The sequence below is a fragment of the Ursus arctos genome, unplaced genomic scaffold, assembly GCF_023065955.2.
Source record: "Ursus arctos isolate Adak ecotype North America unplaced genomic scaffold, UrsArc2.0 scaffold_7, whole genome shotgun sequence".
NCBI lineage: Eukaryota > Metazoa > Chordata > Mammalia > Carnivora > Ursidae > Ursus > Ursus arctos.
Window position 1 is genome coordinate 32,466,714 of NW_026623089.1, and position 24,177 is coordinate 32,490,890.

At 37.5% G+C, this 24,177-nt stretch overlaps 1 protein-coding gene across 8 annotated transcripts in view; it reads left to right on the plus strand.

The window, feature by feature from the left end:
* The first annotated feature begins 2,351 nt into the window (after positions 1-2,351).
* LOC113243180 (protein FRA10AC1) overlaps positions 2,352-24,177 on the plus strand; it is a 39,018-nt gene continuing 17,192 nt past the window's right edge. Inside the window, exons 1-12 of one of the 8 annotated variants that reach the window (XM_057308631.1) lie at positions 2,352-2,452; positions 2,642-2,697; positions 3,057-3,190; positions 4,587-4,663; positions 5,977-6,072; positions 6,197-6,242; positions 9,076-9,152; positions 10,582-10,665; positions 11,254-11,338; positions 19,429-19,474; positions 21,513-21,626; positions 22,785-22,827. In XM_057308631.1, the coding sequence (XP_057164614.1) occupies positions 4,587-4,663; positions 5,977-6,072; positions 6,197-6,242; positions 9,076-9,152; positions 10,582-10,665; positions 11,254-11,338; positions 19,429-19,474; positions 21,513-21,626; positions 22,785-22,827 (668 nt within the window). In that variant the 5' untranslated portion in view covers positions 2,352-2,452; positions 2,642-2,697; positions 3,057-3,190. Of the gene's footprint in view, positions 2,531-2,641; positions 2,698-2,720; positions 2,739-3,056; positions 3,191-4,586; positions 4,664-5,976; positions 6,073-6,196; positions 7,111-9,075; positions 9,153-10,581; positions 10,666-11,253; positions 11,339-19,428; positions 19,475-21,512; positions 21,627-22,784; positions 22,828-24,177 lie in introns of those variants that run through there. The other 7 variants (XM_026481677.4, XM_057308632.1, XM_057308633.1 and 4 more) reach the window with 7 other exon arrangements.

The following is a 24,177-nucleotide window of genomic DNA, read 5'->3' on the forward strand; positions in this document are numbered from 1 at the left end:
CAACCCTGAAATCAAGAGTCGCACACTCTACTAACAGCGCCAGCCAGGCGCCCCCATAGAATATATTGCTGATATTATACTATATGTTCTTTCTCTATTACTTGTCAACTTTTGAGAGCAAGGAGTGTCTTTTACATATTTGTAACCCTGATGACTACAACAGTGCTCTGCCCAGAGCAAGCACTTAATAAATATTTGTGTTTTTATAGTTATTAAGCTCTGATTGCTAACTTGAGGTTTTCTGTTCAGGTAGGTTTTCTATCCTGTACAAATTGTTTTTAGTTCAGATCATGTGATCTATCCCTAACATATATTTCCTATTTTCTCTCTTTCAATGACTGTGCCTCAAAAGCAAAAATGCAAATCTTTGGCTCAATGGTCTGGCAGCAACAGATCTGAAATTCTTAAAATGTTAGGACCAGGAGCTACTTTCCCCACGATCAATGAGTTAAAAAGAGAGGGAGAAATTGACAGAGACACAGAGACAGAGAGAAAATGGAGTCTTGTAGAGAGACAAGCACTCCTAGTTCAAGACTTTCACCAGGTCTGTGGCTTTAAGTTCTGTGCTTTAATTTCTCACGTGCAAAATGGGGCTGATAACAGGCTTGTTTTAAGAGTAAAATGAAGCAGCAGACAAAAATATACCAAGAATGGTAGAAAAACGCTATTAAATGTCAAATACTGATAGTAAGTGAGTTGAATACAAGGTACAGATGTGCTTGGTTTTAGTAATAATAAAAGAACTAAATATAGATTTTAGATATTTACCAAAAAAGGAACTGCTTGACAAAGTAATTCAGTATAGTATAATGTTAAATTGTGAGGTTTCCTATTACTTTAAAATTTTTGAGTGAATGTTTTTATTGAAGTATAATCTGGGGCACCTGGGTGGCTCAGTCAGTTTAGCGTTGGACTCAATTTCAACTCAGGTCATGATCTCAGGGTCCTGAGATCAAACCCTGCATCTGGCTCTGCACCTTGTGTGGAGCCCGCTTAAGACTCTCTCTCTCCTTCCTCTTCCACCCCTCCCCTCTCCCCTAAAAAAAAAAAGTATAATCTGATTGTATTTTGAAATAATCGAATTTACAATACTTTAATTTATAGATTTTTTTTAAAGATTTTATTTATTTATTCGACAGAGATAGAGACAGCCAGCGAGAGAGGGAACACAAGCAGGGGGAGTGGGAGAGGAAGAAGCAGGCTCACAGCAGAGGAGCCTGATGTGGGGCTCGATCCCAGAACGCGGGGATCACGCCCTGAGCCGAAGGCAGACGCTTAACCGCTGTGCCACCCAGGCGCCCCCCTCTAATTTATAGATTTTTAAGATCACATTCATTGCATTGAATAAAACAGGATTTATCTATAATTTACTGTCAGGAATAGAAAGGGGCCTTGAATATCATTATCTTCTGTTTAGTGCAAAAGATGTGACATGACATGTATGTTAAGTGCCAAGGTTTTCTCTAAAATGGGCCCACTATAGAAGTCAGTGGCGTGCCAGTTCAATTCACGGAATATTTAATTAGCGCTTCTGATTTCCAAGGAACTATGTTGGGTACTGAGGAGGCAGTAAGGATGAATAGCATCAGATGAAGGCAGACAAGGCCTGAACCCAGTAACTAATCTGCAAAGCAGAATGGGGCATCATAACACAGAAAAGGTAAAACACAGGGAGAACCTGGTGGAGCTCAAATAATTTAAAATTTCCTGCCTACGTGGGTTTTTTTTTTCTTCTTCTTTTTAAAAAGGAAATTTTTTGGATCCCTTTTCACATGTGCCAGGTGGTTGTCTGTAGAGAAGCTGCGACCCTGTGAAATCTCCCCTATTCCCTGTTCTTCCTTTCCTCCCGTATTCCATGAGCTCCTCTGCCACCAGCACTGCATTTGGAATGGTATCTATTGTGTGGGTGGTGAAACGATGTAAAGTTATTTTTGTTCTAATTATGAGAACTGTTTTATGGAGGGGGGGAGGAGAGGCAGATCAGAGACAGACGCTCAACGAGGATGCTCCGAGGAGGCGTTACTAAGGTTACTAGAAAGAGAACGGCAGGTGATATTCAGGCAGGGCTTTTTCTAAAACAAAACATTGTCAAACGATGGGCGTGGGCGTAGCGTGAGCAGTGCCACACGACACTAGATGACGGGCTCCCGAGGGGAAGGAGGCCCTGGAAAAAATTGAGGGCTGCGACTTGAGAAAGCAGGAAGCCTCTGCCTCCCCTCCCGGCCCTGTTCTCCGCTGCCTTTGTTTCCCGGGGCTGTTCTGGCTGTAGCACAAGGTCGCCGCGCCCGAGGACGGTGTCATTTAAATGTGACACGCGGCCGAGCCGGACCGGAAGCGGCGCCCAGTCGGGACCCGTAGGAAGGGGCGGGCAGCGGGCGGCAGCGGCAGTCGCGGTGGAGAGGCTGCGCGGCCGGCGCGAACGGGACGGACCCTGCAGCGGCTCGCTCAGGCCGTGGGTCGTCGCTGCAGCCGCGGGAAAAGGGGAAAGGACTCCGTGGGCGTACTTGGCAGAGCAGGGAGGAGGGAAGGGGTGTGTGATAAGGGCCTTCAGTGTATTTGGGGTTGGGGAGAAGGACTTCCAGACTTGTTCCTCATATGCTACTAGTTGATTACCTCTTTGTTGTTGTTGTTGTTTTGGTAGGTTCTAGAGACACCCGGCGTCTCTCGAATTTCTCTCGAGTTGATTCGTAGCCCGAAGTGAGTGAGAGCTCTTTAGTGCAACCACTGATTTGAGATGGGTATGGGATGGATGAAGACGCCAGGGAAAAGGGGAGAGGGGAGCAAGGATAGGAGGTGGTGTCGCGGGTTGTGGGAACAAGATGACGTTAATATTAGTAAACATTTACAGCATTTTACCATACTAGACTCTGTTCTAAAACTCTTTATATGTTGTAGCTCATTTAACGTCCTGTCCCATGAGACCGGTACTCTTATTAGCCTCATTTTATGAAGGGGAAACTGCGAGAGGTTAAGGAACATGCATGACGAAAGACAAATGAAAAGATCAGAGCTAGGATTTGTACTCTGGTAGGCTAATGCCAGAATATATCTCTAAGCTCCACACAGTGGTTGACCCCCATCAAGATGTAAAGAAAATGAGGACATAAAGGGTGAGAAGCTGGTATGGAGTGAACAGATGTGATACGACAGCTGGAGCAAGGAGTTGACCTAAAGGGTGTGAGATCTGCAGGTGATGACGGATAAAGGGAGGATAGAGTTGGAACTGTGGCCTTCTAACCTTTACCTCTAACCTGGGCTAGGACCTTCCTCTCTATAGAATTCTGTGGGACAGGGAAGAGAGGTGTACACCCACACACTTAAGTTTGAAAAAGATCACAGACTTTATTTATTCAGGGTAGCCAGGACTAGGAACGCACCTTGTCTTAGGTCCAATGCAATAAAGTTTAGGGAGTTCTTTCTTCATTTTCCTGCTGCACTTGTAATAGTAAATATTGAAGTTTAAAGATTTTGACATGTCATTTGACTGGGACTAGTTCCTTGTAGCCGTATGAATTGAGTACTTCATCAAAAGTCAAATCATCCACCGATTCCCCATTAATGTGTGTCCCAAATTCAATATAATGCTGCAACCAGAGGCTTCCAGCACAACTGAGTGACAACTGAGATCTTTCAATATTTCTAAGAATTTCAGTTTAAAAAAAATGAATTGGGGGCACCTGGGTGGCACAGCGGTTAAGCGTCTGCCTTCGGCTCAGGGCGTGATCCTGGCGATCTGGGATCGAGCCCCACATCAGGCTCCTCCGCTATGAGCCTGCTTCTTCCTCTCCCACTCCCCCTGCTTGTGTTCCCTCTCTCGCTGGCTGTCTCTATCTCTGTCAAATAAATAAATAAAATCTTAAAAAAAAAAAAATGAATTGGAATAAGATAAAGTTAACTAGGCCAAAAGGCAAGGTTGTTTACCTTGAAGAAACTAGGTTTAAAAGAAAAAGGAAATCTCAACATATGTTGAAAAAAAAGGAAAGTTTTAATGAATTGATAGTGTACTGTTCACAAATACAGTAAGTCTAATGGAATATAATCATGTTAGCATATTCCAGAGGCAGTTTGCAGTAGTTGAAATCATGAGCTTAAGAATCAGGTAGGTCAGTTTAGCTGCTTATTTGCTGTATAATTGATTAACTTTGTCCTTGATTTCTTCATCTGTAAAGTGGAATTAATTCCTAACTTGCAGAATTAGAAGCAGTGTTTGTTAAGGACCTACCATAATGTCTGGAACAAAGTTGATGATAAATACTCAGCAACTGCTAGTACTCTGAGTCAAAAGTGAAGCATCACTCAACCTTGTATGCAGTCACACGGCAGCTTCTAGATCTTGTTTTCAATAGGAAGTCAAAAGAGTAGCCTCCTGGTAATTAAAGTGGAAAGTGTTCATTTTCTGAAGGGTAAGCGTGTTATTTCAAAGTGAATGAAAGTTTTAGGTGGCTGGATAGCCCATGAGCAGTGATATACCCACCATGATCCCTTACAATTATTATGGCTTTTAAAGATAACTTATTTTTTAACTATTCTGTTTCCTGAACTATGGGCAACAAGTTCTAAGTAACCGACTCTATACTCCTTTTTAGATGCATGGTCATGGAGGCTATGACTCTGATTTTAGTGATGATGAACACGGTGGACGATCTAACAAAAGGAAAAAAAGGTAAGTAATTTTTTTTATTGATTTGTGTTTCAGATCCTTTCTAGATTGCGATGAGGTATAAATAAGTAATATTGAAAGTTTTTGGGTTGCATTTGCGTGTGAAGACAACAATGCTCTACTGAATGAATTTTCGTTTATAAAACTAGAATGAATGACTCAAGAATTTGAGAATAGTTATGTGAAAAATAAGAAAATGTTTATGCTGTGAAGGGATTTATGGAAAGGGAAGTGGGGAAAAAATTAATCAATTAAAAGTCTTGGATTTCTCTGTTGCATCTATTTTTCATTCAGCTATTAAGGACTTTACTTGTGAACATCATAGCTAAGAGAAGGGGGCTTGGTTGGTGGTCCCTTTGGTAGTACGTGACTTCAAAATGAGGTTAACATGGGGGTGAGATTGTGATACAGTGCAGTTTTATGGTTTTGTGAATGAGCAGACGAAGTGCTCAAAGGAAGGAGCTCATGGAAGTTTTTATTGCATTGAAAGGGACAAGAACTGTCAGCATATAAAGCCTGGGCCTTATAAGGAGGTAGCATCTTGGGGATGTTGCTGCATGAAGGGGCGTTGTTTTCAGCTCTTAGTGCTTAGGAACTGATTTTATCTTTAACTTAGGAGTGGTTAACTGATTCATATTAACCAAACTTATAAAAATTGCTTCTTTTTTTTCACACCGAGAGCAATATATTAGGCATCCTAAATGGGACTGAACATTTTTGTTGAGTACTCAGTCTTCATGGATAACCAAAAGAACAGAAATAATTACAATTATATTGTGTGATTCTTTACATTTTCATGATTTTTCATTTAAAAATATTATTTTGTAAGAATAGAATTTGAGCAAATCTAGTTGAAGAGTTCCTACTCTAGGGTTATATCTATCTTCATAACTAGGGCTGATCATCTATAGTCTGTATCACTTATAATCAGCCCTTATTTTTTTGTATTATTCATTACCAAAAGTTTCAATATCTCTGCATTTCCAAAGAGGATAATTATGGCATGGAGAGATTAAGTAACTTAATCTTACTTAAGGTTAAGATAGTGAATGACAGAGCCGAAGTTTGGATCCCAGAACTTGGGTGTCTGACACCAGAACCTATTTGTTAGTTTCATTTTCTCCATTTTATAAATATTAAAAGTTAAGATATTAATTAAGCTATTTAAGGAGACAAAAGTCTCATTAAAGATCAGTGAGACTTTTTTAAGACTTGAATTTTTAAAAACATGTTCCAATTATGAAAATATGAAGAAACAGCAAACATCCTTTGAGAAAAATGAACTCTTTTAGTAATTTTTCTTCTTCACAAACCAGGACAGTTGAAGATGATTTACTGCTCAAAAAGCCATTTCAGAAAGAAAAACATGGAAAAGTGGCCCATAAACAAGTTGCAGCAGAATTGCTGGACAGGTATGTACCTCAGTGTAAATTACTTTTTTTGGTTTAAGATGTTTTTATAAACTCGGGGACTTGGGGATTAATTCTATGAATTAGAATACAGACATTTGAATTTGTTTAAAATTTGTCTTTACAGGGAAGAAGCAAGAAATAGAAGATTTCACCTCATAGCTATGGATGCTGTATCCTTTTTATATTTCTAGATTTTTATAACTAATAGAATATTTTAAAATCTACTTTTTTATTTCATAAAATCTTGTGAAGTCAGGTAGACCTATATTATATTTGTAAAGGTAACTGTTTATTGATGTGCAATCTTGTCATTTATACTTTTGAGTACCATTCTCTTTTATTAATACGTAAGAAAGATTTAGAGACAAAAATAATAAAACATATTACTGGTGATCTGTAAATAGGTTTACAAAGTCAGTTAACTTGCAGATATTTTTCCAACCTGTTTTTGCCAGGCTCTCAACCTTTATCATTTTATTTTATTTTATTTATTTTAATTTTTAATTTTTTTAAAGATTTTATTTATTTATTTGACAGAGAGAGACAGCCAGCGAGAGAGGGAACACAAGCAGGGGGAGTGGGAGAGGAAGAAGCAGGATTCCAGCGGAGGATCCTGATGTGGGGCTCGATCCCAGAACGCTGAGATCACGCCCTGAGCTGAAGGCAGACGCTTAATGACTGAGCCACCCAGGCGCCCCTCGACCTTTCTCATTTTAATACTGCTCTTATCGTTAGACTCATTTTAACTCTTATTCTCTTACTGCCTGGTTCTTGGCTGTTTAAGGTCTTTGTGAAACTTGTATCTAGAAGTAGATGTGTCTGTGGGCTGTCCCCAGGCCTGTTGTGGCTTCATCTCTCAGTCATAACTTGGGGCTGTCGTTAAACTATATCTTGCTTCCCTGTTATAGGCACGTCTCACCTCAACTTCCTGGTAAGACTGTGGGTCATTACACTAACTGCTACCACTGGCCATCCTTGTTACTGTTGGGAATATTGGAGAATGAAAAAGAAGCCAAGCAAGACTTGACGTGTTTCTGGGTATTTATCATTACAGTCAAGGTTAAGAGAAGGAGACGGTGGCAGTTAGATACATCCCCTACCTATTGACATCTGTTTCACTTTATCATTCCTAATCCTTTTCTTAAAGCTATAGAAATTCTCTTACCGCCAATTTATTCCTCTTCTAACCCAATAGCTTAGCTTTCCCATAGATCTCATCTGCTACTTGTTCCTTTTGCATTTCAACATCTATTGTGCCTTGTGTGACATCACTCATTTGGGGGTGTTGGGGTATTTAGTTACAGCCTGGTGAGGGTGGAAGTGTAGGTCTCCTTTTCTGGCATGGGTGGAGGTTGGCTGGAGTAGAGTAGGTATTGTCTAAAAGTTACCTGTTTGTTAGGCTGCCCTCTATCCTGGGTATTCAGTTAGAGAGATCAGGCTTTGTTGGGACTTTTCTTGTCTGTGTTTGTTGACATTTTCAGGTTGCCAGCTTCTTCATTTCCAAGTCTGAGTTTATGAGTCAAAAAATCTGGGGAGCTTACCACCATGTCATACCATGGGTCTTGAGCTCCCTACCTGTTATGCCTTCTTCTCATGTTTTGCAGTCTTCTTATATTTGTTTTAGACATAACTTCCAAGGTTTTTAGTTTTTCTTAGTGGAAAGAATAGGGAGAAGTACATCTTTGTGTACTCCCATCTTCCTGGAAGCGGGGTCCCACTCAGCACCTGTTTTTGTAAATAAAGTTTTACTGGCACATTCCCGTGCTTATCCAGTGAGGTGTTATCTGTGCCTATTTTCATGCTAAAATGACCGAGCTGAGCTGTTGTGACAGGTACTGTATTACCTGCATATTGACCATCGATCGAAAAAATTTGTTAACCTAAAAGATTGAAGTGACTTGCCATGGTCATATGATGAGTTAGAGATAGACCAAGAGCTAGAAAGGACCCAAATCCCTGGATATCTAGCTTTTCTCTTTTTTCTTTTCTGAAAGGTTAGCTCCTTTATTGCCAGTCTTGGAAGTATCATATTCTGATTCAATATTCTGTTAGAACATACTGTGATGAATTAAGTCATTATTTATCTCTGATATAATAGGATGTAGTCAGGCAGTATTATGGATGAGGTCAGTTTTGTTATTTGCATGTTCAGCACTGGAGAGAATATGATTGAGCTTTTTAAAACAAAAAGTAAAATATCTTGTTATATTGCGTTAAAAATAAGCATGACTGAATTCTTAAAAGAAAGTATAAAAAAAGAACATCTGATTTCTTAATATTTACAGGTTTTTGAAAGCCTAATGTTAGGATTTAATATTATAAAAGTTGTATCTTCTATTTTAGAGGCTTTATCATTACTGGAATAATTAAATGTTATAGTAATAAAAGGTAAATTGTACTCTTTTCCTTGAATTTTAGAAACTATAATGTATTTTTCATATTATGATTAAAATGAATATTGGTGTGAGGCTGTGTATATTTCAGCAATAGAATAGGAAGTTCTCTTTCTCTCCAGGTAGAGCTATATTTTATCACAAGAGTAGTATATGCTTGAAAAATGTTCAAAACAGTAGAAACAGTATTCAGTAGAAAGTGAAAGCCCCTCTGCTCTACAGTGTTGACTCCTAACAGTTAATACTTACCCTTTTCGATGTATTTTTTAAAAGATTTATTTATTTCAGAGAAAGAAAGCATGTAGATGTGGGGGAGGGGCAGAGAGAGAGAGAGACAAGCAGATTCCCCACTGGGAGTGGAGCCCCATGTGGGGCTTGATTCCAGGACCCTGAGATCAGGACTTGAGCTGAAACCAAGAGTCGGATGCTCAACTGACTAAGCCACCCAGGCGCCCCCTTTTAGATATTTTTTAAATTCATAAGCATGTATAGTAGATTTTGCATATTTAAAAAATGAAGTAAACTTATACCGTTTTTCTTTACTTACTCGTATATCATAGACACAGAACAACTCCTGAGCAAATCAAATCCTTAATTTTTTGCATTTCAGTATCAAAGGCACACAAAGTTTGTAAATGACTATATTTTGTACTATGGTGGCAAAAAAGAAGACTTCAGGCGGTTGGGGTAAGTGTCATGAAGTTTGCATAGAATGGGAGGAAAGTATGGATGTCTTTAAAGACCACAGCTGCTGTGTCTTCTGATCCTGTCATTCTCTCCTGCTTTCCGTTCCAGTTCCCTTGTAATATCCTAAAGTGTAGAGGCTGTCCATAACTTCTTGCTGAGTACCTCATCATGAACCCCATTTCTCTGGCAATAGGCCCCAGGTGGCCTGCTGAGCCAGATCTGTGCTTGGTGATAAAGGTTATGTGAGGAATACTCATATGCCTGATTATGCAGTAAATTTTTAAAAAGTTTTTTGGGGCAAGGATCTTTTCATTAATTAACTTTGTAGACCTCAGTGTTTGGGATTGCTTTTTAAAAGGTAGGGCAAACAGGAAAAAAAACCAACTCCTTCTTATATTTGAGGCTCTTCTGTCAGAGCCTCTTGGTTGTATGTGGTTTTTTTTCTCTGACTTAATAATTTTCTGAGTTTGATAGAGCCTTATAAAACTTTATATGGTTTCATCTACCCCAAATTTATCTCCCCTCTCAATTTAGCCTGTATTCCCAAAAATCCCTTGTTCTACCCCCAAACTGTTAGAATCTTAACATATACTCTTCTGCCCTTACTCAGTCTTTCTAGGAAGCTGTAGTAAAATGAGATGTGGAAAACTCTTCATGTAGTTTTTAAATGGGATCTCAGTGGGATGGGGTTACTGACTTTTTTTAGATTCTAAAACTTATTTTCATTATTTTTCCTTATCCACTTAGTGTTCATTCAGGTTTCTCATCCTGGCTTTGGTGATTTAATACCATCTGTGTAATTGAAGCCAGTACAAAAGGTGAATGGATGCCTTATCCACTTAACTTGCTTGTGTAGCAGCACTGTTTATAAGTGTCTTATTTATTTATTTATTTATTTATTTATTTATATTATTATTTTTTTAAAATTTATTTGAGAGATAGAGAGAGAGCAGGAGCAGGGAGGAGAGGGAGAAGCACGGGTTGATCCCAGCACCCTGGGATCATGACTCGAGCAGAAGGCAGACGCTTAACCGACTGAGCCACCCAGATGCCCCAATATGGAAATTGTTTTTAGAAGTATATGTACAGGGGCGCCTGGGTGGCTCAGTCGTTAAGCATCTGCGTTCGGCTTAAGGCGTGATCCCAGAGTCCTGGGATTGAGCCCCACATCGGGCTCCTCCACTGGGAGCCTGCTTCTTCCTCTCCCACTCCCCCTGCTTGTGTTCCCTCTCTCGCTGGCTGTCTCTCTCTCTGTCAAATAAATAAAATCTTTAAAAAAAAAAAGTATATGTACATATGTTTATATTCACAGATAAAACTATCTTCATGTACTTTTTCTCAGGTGTTAAAAAATCTCACAAAACTGTTTAGCCTCCTAAATTTGACTAATTTTGTGTTTATGTGTGATTGAAATAGTTTTATTTTCCAGGGAAAATGACAAGACAGACATGGATGTTATACGAGAAAATCATAGATTCCTATGGAATGAGGAGGATGAAATGGACATGAATTGGTAATTTTAGCCGTCTTATGTAATGCCTAAACTTCTTTAGTCCTGTCTCTCCTGCTCTGTCTGTGTTTTCTTATGCTGCCAGCGTAAGGGGCATTGGCCCCGACATGGAGGAGCTCTGAATGGAGGACATAAAAACATGCCTCAGAGTATTGAGTCTGGTTTGGTTCTTTGGGTAATTTTTAGCAGTTTTAACTGACTTCTCATTGCTTGACTTTATCTTGAAAAGAAAATGTGTTACATTTTTACTGTATTGTTTGTTGTCCTGTAATATGCTTTAAAAAAATTTTTTTTAATATTTTGGGAAAAAATAATACCTAAAAGTGGTTTTAAAAATGCAAACATTGCAGAAGGTGAAAAGCGAGGAGCAAGGCTCCTCTCCTCTGACTGTCAATCTTCCGGTTTCCCTCCCTGAGAGAACCACTATTAATAGTTAATATCCAGGTATTCTTTGCACATGTAAGTAATAGGCCTCTTTTAAAGCATTAATATTTATATCATATATGTTATTTATTTGACATTGCTTCCAAGTAGCAAACTGTGGTTGAATTTCTAAATGTAAAAGATTTATATGTTTTTTTATGGATCTAGGGAGAAGAAACTTGCAAAGAAATACTATGATAAGTTATTCAAGGAATACTGCATAGCAGATCTCAGTAGATATAAAGAAAATAAGGTATGCCTTATTTACAGAAGGTTCTTATTTAAGAACAGTATTACTTTTTATTATATTATCACGTCCCACATTATTCTTTTAAAGGTGCTGAATGAGCTAGGTTGTCCTGCATCTATGAAGTATCATTTGGACCATTTAACCTCTGTAGCTATGAAATTTACAAAGGGCCCCTTAGTCAAGGGTGCTTTGTGAACCGAGGCATGAATAGTCTAAAATTAAACACAAGTGGCTACTGGATCCTGTTTCATCCTTACTCTGGCCTAGAGCATCTGCTGATTATAATGAATGATTTGACACTGCAAAATGATGTCTTGTTTCACAGATGATGTTTGAAATTGATAGGCTTTTTTTTTCAAATAAATTACCATCTATAAAGAGGCAGATGCATATCTTCTTTTATACCAATGTCTGTTCTAGCAGAATTAACTCTTATCAGTGCTATTTAGTAATGACAGATTTCTGTTCCTGTTTTATATCTTACTTCAGTTGGTACCAAAGTAATTTTTATTTCTATCTCCAGTTTCACATTTGCAGCTGGAGAAGGTGACCCGGAACAGATGATTTCAGTTTGAAATGGGGGAGGGAATGTTGCATAAATCTGTATGTTTTGGATAGTGTATACATTTGTATTACAACATTTGTATTAAGACAGACAATCTATTTAAAAAGTTGTCTTAGATTTATTTATTGTAAGAATTTCTTTTTCATTTAAGTAGTTAAATCTCAGAACCATGATTGGTTTAATATTTTTTTCCATAGTGCCTATAACATGTGGGTTGCTTCACAATATTATTATAGATAAGAGTGTCCAGTTTTACAACCCTGTTTGCAAACCCACGCACATCACATATCCCAAAGACTTTCTTGGTATCTTAGGAGCTGGCTCTCCTCCCTGTACTAGTTATTGATCACATCAAATCCAAAAGGCCCCGCAATTGGAGTTACTTGAAGTTACTACACTGCTAGTCAAGTATGAAATTCAGATCTTTCTAGGAGCACATAATAAAGCAGCTTTTTCAGTGCTGGCTCATTTGTTGATTGCTTTTCAGTATTTATTAAGGACTGGGCAGGGCACTCTGAATTAAAACATGACTGCCCTTTAAAAACAACCTATAATCTAGTTGAGGGGAGAAAGTGTATATAAAACAATAATTAAATATTTGTATTCTCCATTTAAAAAACACAATATATTATTGGAAATCATACTTTAAAGAGGATAATCTTGAAACAAATTACATTTTCCTATTAGAACATGGTGAGTAATTAGATATGAGGGTAAATCCAAGTAAGAAATCAGAAATAGGAAATGTGGAGTGAGGCAGATGCCTTTTTTTTTTTCAAGACTTTTTTTTAGGGGTAGTTTTAAGTTCACAACAAAATTGAGGGGAGGGCACAAAGATTTCCCATATGCCCCTTACCCCATATATATGAGGGGTATCTTTTCTAAGGGAAAAGATGACTATTTTTTTGGCATACCATGCTTGAGTTAAGAATAGTGCCTTTGATTTCCTTGCTTAGGATGTATTTTCTCATAGTTTTATTTATACAAAGACTGTTTTATTTACTTCTAATTAATCAGCTCCTTGCTCGGTGCCTATTACTTGGGGCATTTTTAGTGAATTCCAGCCTTTGTCCCACACACCTGTTCCCTTCCTTATTACTTCTTCCCGTTCATCATTGAGAATTTGGTGGATTGTTGCATCAGTTAGGATTAGAATCAGGTGCAGGGACTGAAGCACTCCTAAATAACACTGACTTAAATGAGCTAGAAGTTTATTTTTCTTCTACATAGAAATCCAAGTAGATGTTCATGGATCTTCATGTTTTCAGAAGTTAGGATCCGTCTGTTATACTGCTTGCATGTGTGATCTCTTTGTGTTAGACGGTAGAGTAAGAGAAGGAGATTTATCACGAAATCCTGAGTAACTCCAGTGTTGAATCCAGGCTACCAGCAGGAAAATGTATATCAGGAAAGAACGTAAAAACACGTTGAGGCAAAGCCTCTATACAACCTTTAACTAGTGGGACATACTGTATTTGTTTGTTATAGTTCTTATCCCCCTATAAAATTATAATCTTCTTGACAATAGACACTATTTTAATTATCTTATATCTTCAGCAGAGTGCCAAGCCCAGTAAGTAGTTGCTTAATAGTTATTTGTTGAATAGATTAATGAATGGAAGAAAAAGTTGGGAAACTATTGCTGTACACATTTGTCTGTGCTTCAGTGGGCATCCCAACATATATGTTGGATGGCAAGCAATCCTTACATACCTGTAAGGGCTTAAAAATAGAATTAAACAGAGTTATTTTGAATGTTATATTTTTTCCCCTAGACTGGGAGGGGTTTATTTTTATTGGATTTTAATCAGAATAATTTCAAATATTTGAGCCCCCAGTTGCATTTAAACTACAAAATTGCCTACTTCAAATAATAGGCAATAAAATAAAAATAGACAAAGTTAACCAGGCATTGAACACTTCATCTGAATTATTTCTCTTAATACAACAACTATAAGATTGGGTTTTTTAATCCATAAAAAGGAAGTAGACTGAGAAGTCAATAGACTTTCCAAGGCCACAGAGCTAGTTAATGAATGGTAGAGCTTACATTGGGTCTGCATGATTCTAGAGCTGAGCTTTTAACCATTATAGTAAACTGAGTAGAAAACGAAATCATTTACTAAAACTGCAGAAAATTAACATATGAATATGAAAGATCTTAAAAAGACAGTGGAGAAAAATTATTTTTAGCCAAAAAAGTTATGTTTAGGAATCTGGAGCGAAGTTTTAACAGCTTTCCATTTTAGGGCTCCAGAGGGTCCCCTTTCTCTTTCCTGTGCATCACTTTGCCAGTGCGGAAAGAGCCATACGTGAATGAATGATTGTGGTTGTGTTCCAATAAAACTTTATAAAATAGGCAGCAGGCCATAATTTGCTAACCTCTGCGATACTATGTACCAGGTACTATTCTAAGTACTTTGTGTGTATTATCCCATTTTAAACCTCTTAATCCAAAGAAGTAGGTATTGTATTATCGCTGCATTACATATGAAGAAACTGAGGCACAAGAACATTAAATACCTTGTCCAGTATTATAAAGCTGTTAAGTGGTGGAGCTAAGATGTAAACCCAGACAGTCCAACTCTTTTGCTATATGCTACATATATATATAAAATATAGTATATTGCCTCTTTACTGTACCATAACCTCTTTTTTTCTCAGTGTCATAAAACAAGATAAATATTTTTATTAGGTATCTTATGGCCTAACACCTGTACCTTTTAATAGGTAGTTTAAAAGTAAAAAATAGTATTCCTTAACAGATAACTTGGTAATTGTTCAAATGTATTTTTAAATACCTGGAACCCTATAAGGAGGAAAAAAGCTATCACAATGAGAATTAGGTTTGTGGTTTTTTTTTTACTTTTTATTTTAATCACCTCGTACTCATCACAAGTGCACTCCTAATCTGTATCACCTATGTTACCATCCTCCCCCTCCACCTCCCTGCTGGTAACTATCAGTTCTCTATAGTTAAGAGTCTTTTTTTTAGTTTGTCTTTCTCTTTTTTCCCTTTGCTCATCTGTTTTGTTTCTTAAATTCCACATGTGAGTGAAATCATATGGTATTTGTCTTCCTTTAGCTGACTTATTTCACTTAGCATCATACTCTAGCTCCATCCATGTTGTTGCAAATGGCAAGATTTCATTTTTTATGGCTAAATAATACTCTGTTGTATGTAGAGTATGTATATATGTATATTACATCTTTCTCCATTCATCAGTCGATAGATACTTGGGTTGCTTTCATATCTTGACTATTGTAAGTAATGCTGCTATAAACATAGGGGTGCATGCATCCCTTTGAATTAGTGTTTTTGTTTCTTTGGGTAAATATCCAGTAGTGCTATTGCTAGATTGTAGGTAGTTCTATTTTTAACTTTTTGAGGACCCTCCATACTGTTTTCCAGGGTGGCCGTATCAGTTTGCATTCTTACCAGTGGTGCAAGAGGGTTCCCCTTTCTCCACATCCTCACCAAAACCTGTGTTGTTGTTAGCCGTTCTGACTGGTGTGATGTGATAGCTCCTTGTAGTTTTGATTTATATCTCCTTCATGATAAATGATGAGCATCTTTTTCTTTTTTTTTTTCCGAAAGATTATATTTATTTATTTGACAGAGATAGAGACAGCCAGCGAGAGGGGGAGCACAAGCAGGGGGAGTGAGAGAGGAAGAAGCAGGCTTCCAGCAGTGGAGCCTGATGTGGGGCTCGATCCCAGAACGCCAGGATCACACCCTCAGCCGAAGGCAGACGCTTAATGACTGAGCCACCTGGGCGCCCCTGATGAGCATCTTTTCATGTGTCTGTTGGCTATCTCTATATCTTCTTTAGAGAAATGTCTGTTCGTGTCTTCTGCCCATGTTTTAATTGGATTATTTGTTTTTTGGGTGTTGAGTTGTGTAAGTCCTTTATATATTTCGGATACTAACCCTTTATCAGAATGTCATTTGCAGATATCTTCTCTCATTCCATAGATTGCCTTTAGTTTTGTTGATTGTTTCCTTCACTGTGCAAAAGCTTTTTATTTTGATGTAGTCCCAATAGTTTATTTTTGCTTTTGTTTCCCTTGCCTCAAGGGACCTATCTAGAAAAAAGTTGCTATGGCCAATGTCGGAAAAATTATTGCCTGTGCCCTTTCTAGGATTTTTATGGTTTCAGGTCTTTAATCCATTTTGAATTTATTTTTGTGTTTGGTAAAAGAAAGTTGTCCAGTTTCATTCTTTTGCTTCTTGCTGTCCAGTTTTCCCAACACCATTTGTTGAAAAGACTGTCTTTTTCCCATTGGATATTCTTATCTGCTTTTTCAAAGATTAATTGACCATATAATTGTGGTTCATTTTTGGGTTTTCTGTTCTGTTCCATTGATCTGTGTGTCTTTTTTTGTGCCAGTACTGTGCTGTTTTGATTACCACAGCTTTGTAATGTAACTCGGAAGTCTGGAATTGTGATGCCTCCAGCTTTTCTTTTTCAAGATTGCTTTGGCTATTCAGGGTCTTTTGCAGTTCCATACAAATTCTAGGATTGTTCGTTCTAGTTCTGTGAAAAATGCTGTTGGTATTTTGATAGAGATTGCATTAAATGTGTAGAGTTCTTTGGGTAGTATAGACATTTTAACAATATTTGTTCTTCCAATCCATGAGCATGGAATGTCTTTCCATTTCTTTGTGTTATCTTCACTTTATTTCATCAGCGTTTTATAGTTTTCAGAGTACAGGTCTTTCACCTCTTGGTTAGGTCTATTCTTAGATATCATATTATTTTTGGTGCAATTGTAAATGGGATTGTTTTCTTAATATCTCTTTCTGTTGCTTCATTATTGGTGTATAGAAATGCAATAGATTCTGTACATTGATTTTATATCCTGTGACTTGATTGAATTTGTTGATGAGTCATTTTTTGGTGGAGTCTTTAAGATTTTCTGTATATAGTATCATGTCATTGCAAATAGTGAAAGTTTTACTTCCTCCTTACCGATTTGGAGGCCTTTTATTTCTTTTTGTTGTCTACTGTGGCTATTTTGTGAGTTGCTTGATTGGTTTTTTACAGAAGTATTCATTTTTACTGCTTTTGTGTTTCCTACCTTCATACTCTCATTTTCGGTTTTTCATTTCCTCTCAAAGTGTCCCCCTTTATTTTATTTTATTTTATTTTATTTTTTTAAACTCTTTTTTTTTAATTAGATTTTATTTATTTGTCAGAGAGAGAGAGAGAGAGCGCACAAGCAGGGGAGAGGCAGGCAGAGGGTGAAGCAGGTTCCCTGCTGAGCAAGGAACCAATGCGGGACTCAATCCCAGAACTCCAGGATCATGACCTGAGCTGAAGGCAGACGCTTAACCAACTGAGCCATCCAGGCGTACCTCAACGAGTCCACTTTAATATTCCTTGCAGGGCTGGTTTAGTGGTCATGAACTCCTCTAGTTTTTGTTTGCCTGGGAAACTCTTTATCTCCTTCTATTCTGAATGATAGCCTTGCTGGATAGCGTATCCTTGGCTGCAGGTTTTTCCCATTCAGGACTTGGACTAGATCATGCCGTTCCTTTCCGGCTTGGAAAGTTTCTGTTGAAAACTCTGCTGATAGCCTTATGGGATTTCCTTTGTATGTAACTGTCTTGTCTTTCTGCTTTTAATATTTTTTTCTTTATCACTATATTTTGTCATTTTAATTATAATATGTCTTGGTGTGGATTTGCTTTTGTTGATTTTGTTGGGGATTCTTTGCCTCCTAGATCTGGGTAACTGCTTCTTTCCCCGGATTAGGGAAGTTTTCAGCTATTGTTTCTTCTAATAAATTCTCTGCCCCCTTTTCTCTCTCTTCTTCTAGGACTCCTGTAATACAAATGTTACTACATTTGATGGAGTCACTGAGTACCCTAAGTCTATTATCACTTTGCATAATTTTTTTTCTCTCTTTTGTTCATCTTGATTACCTTCTGCTACTCTGTCTTCTAGGTCATTAATTATTCCTCTGCTTCTTCTTGCCTGTTGTTTATTCCGTCAAGAATGTTTCTCATTTCATTTATTGAGCCCTTTATCTCTGCTATGTTATTCCTTATCTCTGTGTTAATGGTTTCACTGATGCCTTCCACTCATTTCTCAAGTCTCGTGAGTATCCTTATGATCATTGCTTTAAATCTCCATCAGGCATGTTACTTATGTCTGTTTTGCTTAGATCTTTGGCCATGGCCTGTCCTGTTCTTTCATTTAGGACAAATTCCTCTGTCTTCTCATTTTGTCTAAGTCTCTGTGCTTGTTTCTGTGTGTTAGGAAAGTCAGCTATGTCTCCTGTTCTTGAGGGTACTGGCTTTATGAAGAAGAGGTCCCATAGTGCCCTGCAGTGTAGTGTCCCCTATGCTCCAGGGCTTGGTGCTTCTAGCAGTGTCTCCAGTGTGTACTCTGCTTTTGTGTCCTGGCTGCTTTATCCTTCAGGCCAGTTGTCTGCTAAGATTCTCTTTGCCTGTCATAGGCAGTGTTTGGTCTCTGGCCTAAATGTGGTCCATTTTAACTAGGCGTGCTCTGGTCTGCTTGTGAAATGAGACCTGTCACTGCCACTGCCGGAACCAAGGCCTTGCAAAACTCCTGGGTAGGGAGACATGGTGTGGAATGGGTTTGGGCTTGTCATCTGCAGGAGGGGGCCCACTGTGCTGGGACCGAGGCAAGCGAGCCTGGGCAGTGAGGGTTCTCTGGAGCATGGGGGCAGGCCGGGCTTGGTGTAAGCAAGTTAGGTAGTGAGTGTCAGCACTGCTCTGGTTTCCACAGGTGGCCCTGTGTTTATGCTGAGGGGCAGGGGAGGGAAATGCTGCTGGCCAGTTTCTTTATGCCCAGAGGGGTCTTTCTATGAACACTGCCTTTCTGGGACATGCTCAGAGATGGGCAGCTAACCTCTGCGCTGTATGCCCCAGGCACTCTTCAGATCACTGTTTCTGCACTGTATAATCCACGGGGTGTTTGCCCTGCCCTTTTGTCCAAGAGTAGCCCCAGTGTCCTCCAAGGTCTCCCAGAGCCAAGCATGCTGACCTTTAAAACTCCAGGCTTTAAGCACTGCTGGTTGCAAGAACTCACCAAATTTGACCTCTTGCTTTTGAAGCCAGTTGCTATGTGGATTCATTTGCCCCGTGCACCGCCCCGCTCCACCCCATGTGCTACTCTGTCTGTCACCCTTCTTGGTAACCATAGCTCCCTCCCTACCAGACACAATTTGTTTTTCTCCAAAGCCACATCTCCACACTTTCTACCTACTGTGATGTCGCCTCTTCTCTACCTTTAGTTGTGGAGTTTGTTCTGCCAATCTACAGATGGGATTTCTGGGGTATTTTGGGTAATTTGATAGTTACCTAGTTGTATTCATGGAACAAGTCAAGCCTACAGTCCTCCTACTCCCCTGCCATCTTCCCCTCCTGGTGAATTAGGTTTGCTTTATAGGTTAGTAAATGTCATCATGTCAATTGTTGGCTCTACGTTTAGATGTATATACAATTTAAATAGTGTTTAAATTTACACTGGCATAAATGTAATTTTTATCTCGTTAGTTTGGATTTAGGTGGCGAGTAGAAAAAGAAGTAATTTCAGGAAAAGGTAATTCTTTTTTGAAATTTTACGTTTTAATAGGATAAGGTTATTTTGTTATATTATTGAATTGAAGTCATTGGGTAAGATTATTGCTCATGTATATAATAAATGGTTATCTATAAAAGTAAAGTTAGAGACAGTGTATTCATGTTATATTACTAGCAAAGGTCAAAATATAATGCATTAGTGATATTTACCTTTAAATTTTTGCTTTTAGAACATTCAATGGAGATTAAGTAGAAAATGTTTAAAGAGTTAAAGGAAAGTAATAAAGGGTGAATACTTGAGTTTTTCTTTTTATCAACTTTTGAAATAATGAGTTGGTGTTACTGTATTTCAGTCTAATCACATTTTGAATGTAGAGATTAAATATCACTTTGAACCTAATAGAATTTTTGGACAGGCTAGTTCTTACTTTGGGATGTTGTTGAGATTGAGCCCGAATATTTAGTCTTACGTCAAAAGATCAAACATTGGTAGGCAATCAATAAAAGCTTTTTCTGTGCGTTGTTGTAATCTACTCATAAATCTCTGAAAAATTAATATCTTTGTACTGTCTCATGATATAAAAGCCCTTTATTGATAATTGCATTTTAAAGTGTTGATGCTCGTGAAAACTACGTAAGAGCATTTAGGAAATAATTTTAAACTAATAATTTAAAGAACCTTTAAACTGAAAATAAAGGTTGCACTTTAAAATGATTAAACATTGATGCCACCATTGTGGATCTTTTACATCCTCCATGAATTGGATGTCTCTGTGAAGTATAAAACTGGATCTGCAATAAAGCAAAATTAAGGAGTAGAAATTTTTTTTTTTTAGATGAAGGATCAGCCCTGAAGATACTCTAAAGGAGAAGGAAAAAGAATACATTTAAAGCTAGTTTTAACTTTTCTTAGTATTACACTTTAGTTTGTGTTTTTATCTAAACAATGAGAAATTTTGAAATGTCTCACCCTTGTAAAATTTTCTACTTTTATTAAATGGAATTTTCAGGTGATGGTAAGTAAGTCTGCCTTTAAAAAAACTGATGAGCGTTCTTTAAGGTACTATAACTGAAAAAAGGATTAGTTGGTAAGGGAAAGCTATTGCTCAGATTTAGAATTATAATTTTGTTGCTATTTTAACAATAGAGCCATTACTGAACATGCACAGATTGATGAACTGTTCATTTGGAATGAGTAAAAAAAATGCCAATTTAGAAAAGTTACAGGCTGTTTGGACTGATAATTTTCAAAATTCATTTTAATAATTTCTTTTTTATGAAAAGTTTAGATTTTTTTCTGTGGGTGTAAATTATTGAGATAAAAATTCTTTTTTGTACAAATACAAGGTTCATCTGTGAAAGTAAATAGTTGTTGAGTAGTTTCTTTTAATTTTTTCTCTTAGGTCATCAGTGTTAGTCCTTTTTTACAGAATGTTTTAATATACAGTAGACATGGTAATGTGGTGGTGATTTTAGTGTCAGGTAACTCTAAAATTTAGAACATTGGATTTGATTACTTATTTTACTTTATCTCAGAGTGCTACCATTTTAAAACGTGCTTTAAGTGCCATTTTATGCTGGTACTTAAAATAGAAGCCATAATGTTACTACTTAAAATAAGAATTTTAATCAATTTAAAAATTATTATTAAATATTAAAAAGGAATCATCTGGGTGTAAATACATGTACAGTGGAAATATATTTATTCTTTTAGGGTATTACTGAGTATATTTTTTTAGTACTTCCATTTTCTGAAGTATAAGATTTCCTAACCAGGGAGTTGCTGAAACCCTGATCTATACAGTGTTATCTCTAATGGGCAAGAATTCTGTGACTGATTTTTTTTTTTTATAACCTTTCTTCAGCTCTTTGATTTAATACTTGTATATACATTTATTGAGCATACTATAGTTATTATGCTCAGTTATTTTTTAAAGCTGACTACCTAGAACTAAGAATTTATGTATGTTAAGAGTAAATTTCAGGAGTAATTCCCAGATTGTACAAATAAACATTGTCACCAGCTATCATAGCTAATATTCCTTTCTTTATTGCAGGCCAGTTTTTCTGTGGAAATAAATGTTGTGATAAAAAAGAAGACTTGAAGAGTTGGGAAGTTAATTTTGGTTATATTGAGCATGGTGAAAAGAGAAATGCACTTGTTAAATTAAGTAAGTTGACTTTAGATGGGATATAATTGATTTCTTCAAAGTTTATGTAGTAATTTAGATTTTAAAATATATAGACTAATTTAAAATTTAATTTAAAAAATTTAATATATCTTTCTTGGAAGTGCTCTTTTTTCTGAGTTTCCCAAAGTGACAAATAACTTTTGAGCCTACAATTTTTATACTCTCAGCATTACGTGACATTTATCTGAAACAGTTCTAATGCCAAATGTAAACCTATAATTTGTAATGTGAAGACCTCTTCCCATTAACATGAGAATGTCACCAATGCAGAATGAGATGCAGAATATCAGAAAAGGCAACATAAAATCTCATGTTACCTGGTAGCCGTATTGTTGTGGTGTGGACAATAAATACACTCTCTTTGTGTCAATAAAGAAAAAGTTTTAGGATGGCATAATTGTTCTTGATATCAGTTTTAAAAGCTTATTAAGGTTATACCCCAGAGTATAGCAGCTTTCTCTTAATATGCATGCATATTTTAGAATCTGTGGTTCCTTCTTTCTTCTTTCTTCATAAATTAAGCTAGTCTTAATGTGTCAGCTTCTTCAGTCCATCATGTTAGCAGCCTTCTCTGGGTCTTAAATAAATGTGCTTCAGAGTTTTCTGCCTACTCCCTGTAGGAGTGAAGAATTTCCTCATGTGCTACTTAATGCACACCAGTGCAGAAGTTGCCCCTGGAAGTGCTCATGGGGAAAAGTCAGCTGGTATGAACTGAGATTAAGGCAAAAGAAGAGGCCACAATTGTGGAACTTTTTGAAAAGCTCTTTTCTATTTGCACGCTCTGAAAGCACTTCAGAGGAAGTGACTCTACCCACACTGTTGCTATTAGTTATCTTTGATGTGAGACACACATTAATGCTGTATGTGAAACAGAGTTTGCTTTTAGAATAAATTGACAGCACTTTTTCCTAAAGTAATGTTAGAATGTTTTCAATTCCTCAAGCATCCTCTTACCCTTTTTATTATGCATATGAATTTTTTGGGGGGAGAGAATCAGATTGTTCTTTTAGATTGTTTTTTCAGATAATCTGAAAAAGGGATATAAGGAATCATGAGAATGTATGATATTAAAGGTAAAATGGCAGTACAATTAATTCAAATTCAGTCTTTCAGTGGTGTCACTTTTTTTTTTTTTAGGATTATGCCAAGAATGTTCCTTTAAATTAAATTTTCATCACAGGTAATATTATCTTTTAAAATGCTGTTGTTAATCTTTAGTAGTCTTGGACATAGTCACTTACCTGCACTGAATGTCTAAATGTGGACTTGAGTGGTTGATGGTTTAATTAACTGATTGTATATCCGGCATTACTTTGTGGTACACCATACACATATACCAGAACACTGGAAGTTTGCCATGCCTTACTCTAGCCAAGCAGTTTTAAACATGTAGGCCTGTGCAGGGCGGTAGATAGATGCTAGAATTTTTAGTTTGGAGTCAGTGTTAAGAAACCATAATATTCTTGGAAACTGTCTTGTAAAGCAGATCTTCATAAAGTGATGCTTATGTCTCATTTCTTTTTTTAAATTTAAATTCAGTTAATTAACATATACTATATTATTTGTTTCAGGGATACAGGTCTGTGATTCACAGTCTTATGTAATACCCAGTGCTCATTACAACACATACCCTCCCCAATGTCCCTCACCCAGTTACCCCATCCCAACCCCCTTCTCTCCAGCAACCCTCAGTTTGTTTCCTAAGATTAAGAGTCTCTTATGGTTTGTCTCCCTCTCTGGTTTCATCTTGTTTCATTTTTTCCTCTCTTCCCCTATGATCCTCTGTTTTGTTTCTTAAATTCCAACATGAGTGAGATCATATGATAATTGTCTTTTTCTGATTGACTTATTTCACTTAGCATGATAACCCTCTAGTTCCATCCATGTCTTTTCAAATGGCAAGATTTCATTTTTTGATGGCTGCATAATATTCCATTGTATATATATACACCACATCTTTGTGGATGGACATCTGGGCTCTTTCTATAGTTTGGTTATTGTGGACATTGCTGCTATAAACATGGGGGTGCAGGTGCCCTTTAGGATCACTACATTTGTATCTTTGGGGTAAATACCCAGTAGTGCAATTGCTGGGTCATAGGGTAGCTCCATTTTCAGCTTTTTGAGGCACCTCCATACTGTTTTCCAGAGTGGCTGTACCAGCTTGCATTCCCACCAACAGTGTAGGAGGGTTCCCCTTTCTCCGTATCCTCGCCAACATCTGTTGTTCACTGACTTGTTAATTTTAGCCATTCTGACTGGTGTGAGGTGGTATCTCATTGTGGTTGTGATTTGTATTTCCCTGATGCCAAGTGATGTTGAGTACTTTTTCATGTGTCTGTGGGCCATTTGGATGTCTTCTTTGCAGAAATGTCTGTTCGTGTCTTCTGCCCATTTTTTTTTTTTTAAAGAATTTATTTATTTGAGAGAGGGAGAGACAGAGATAGAGAGAGCAAGAGAGAGCACAAGTGGGGAGGAGAGGGAGAAACAGGCTTCCCACTGAGCAGGGAACCTGACACGGGGCTCGAGC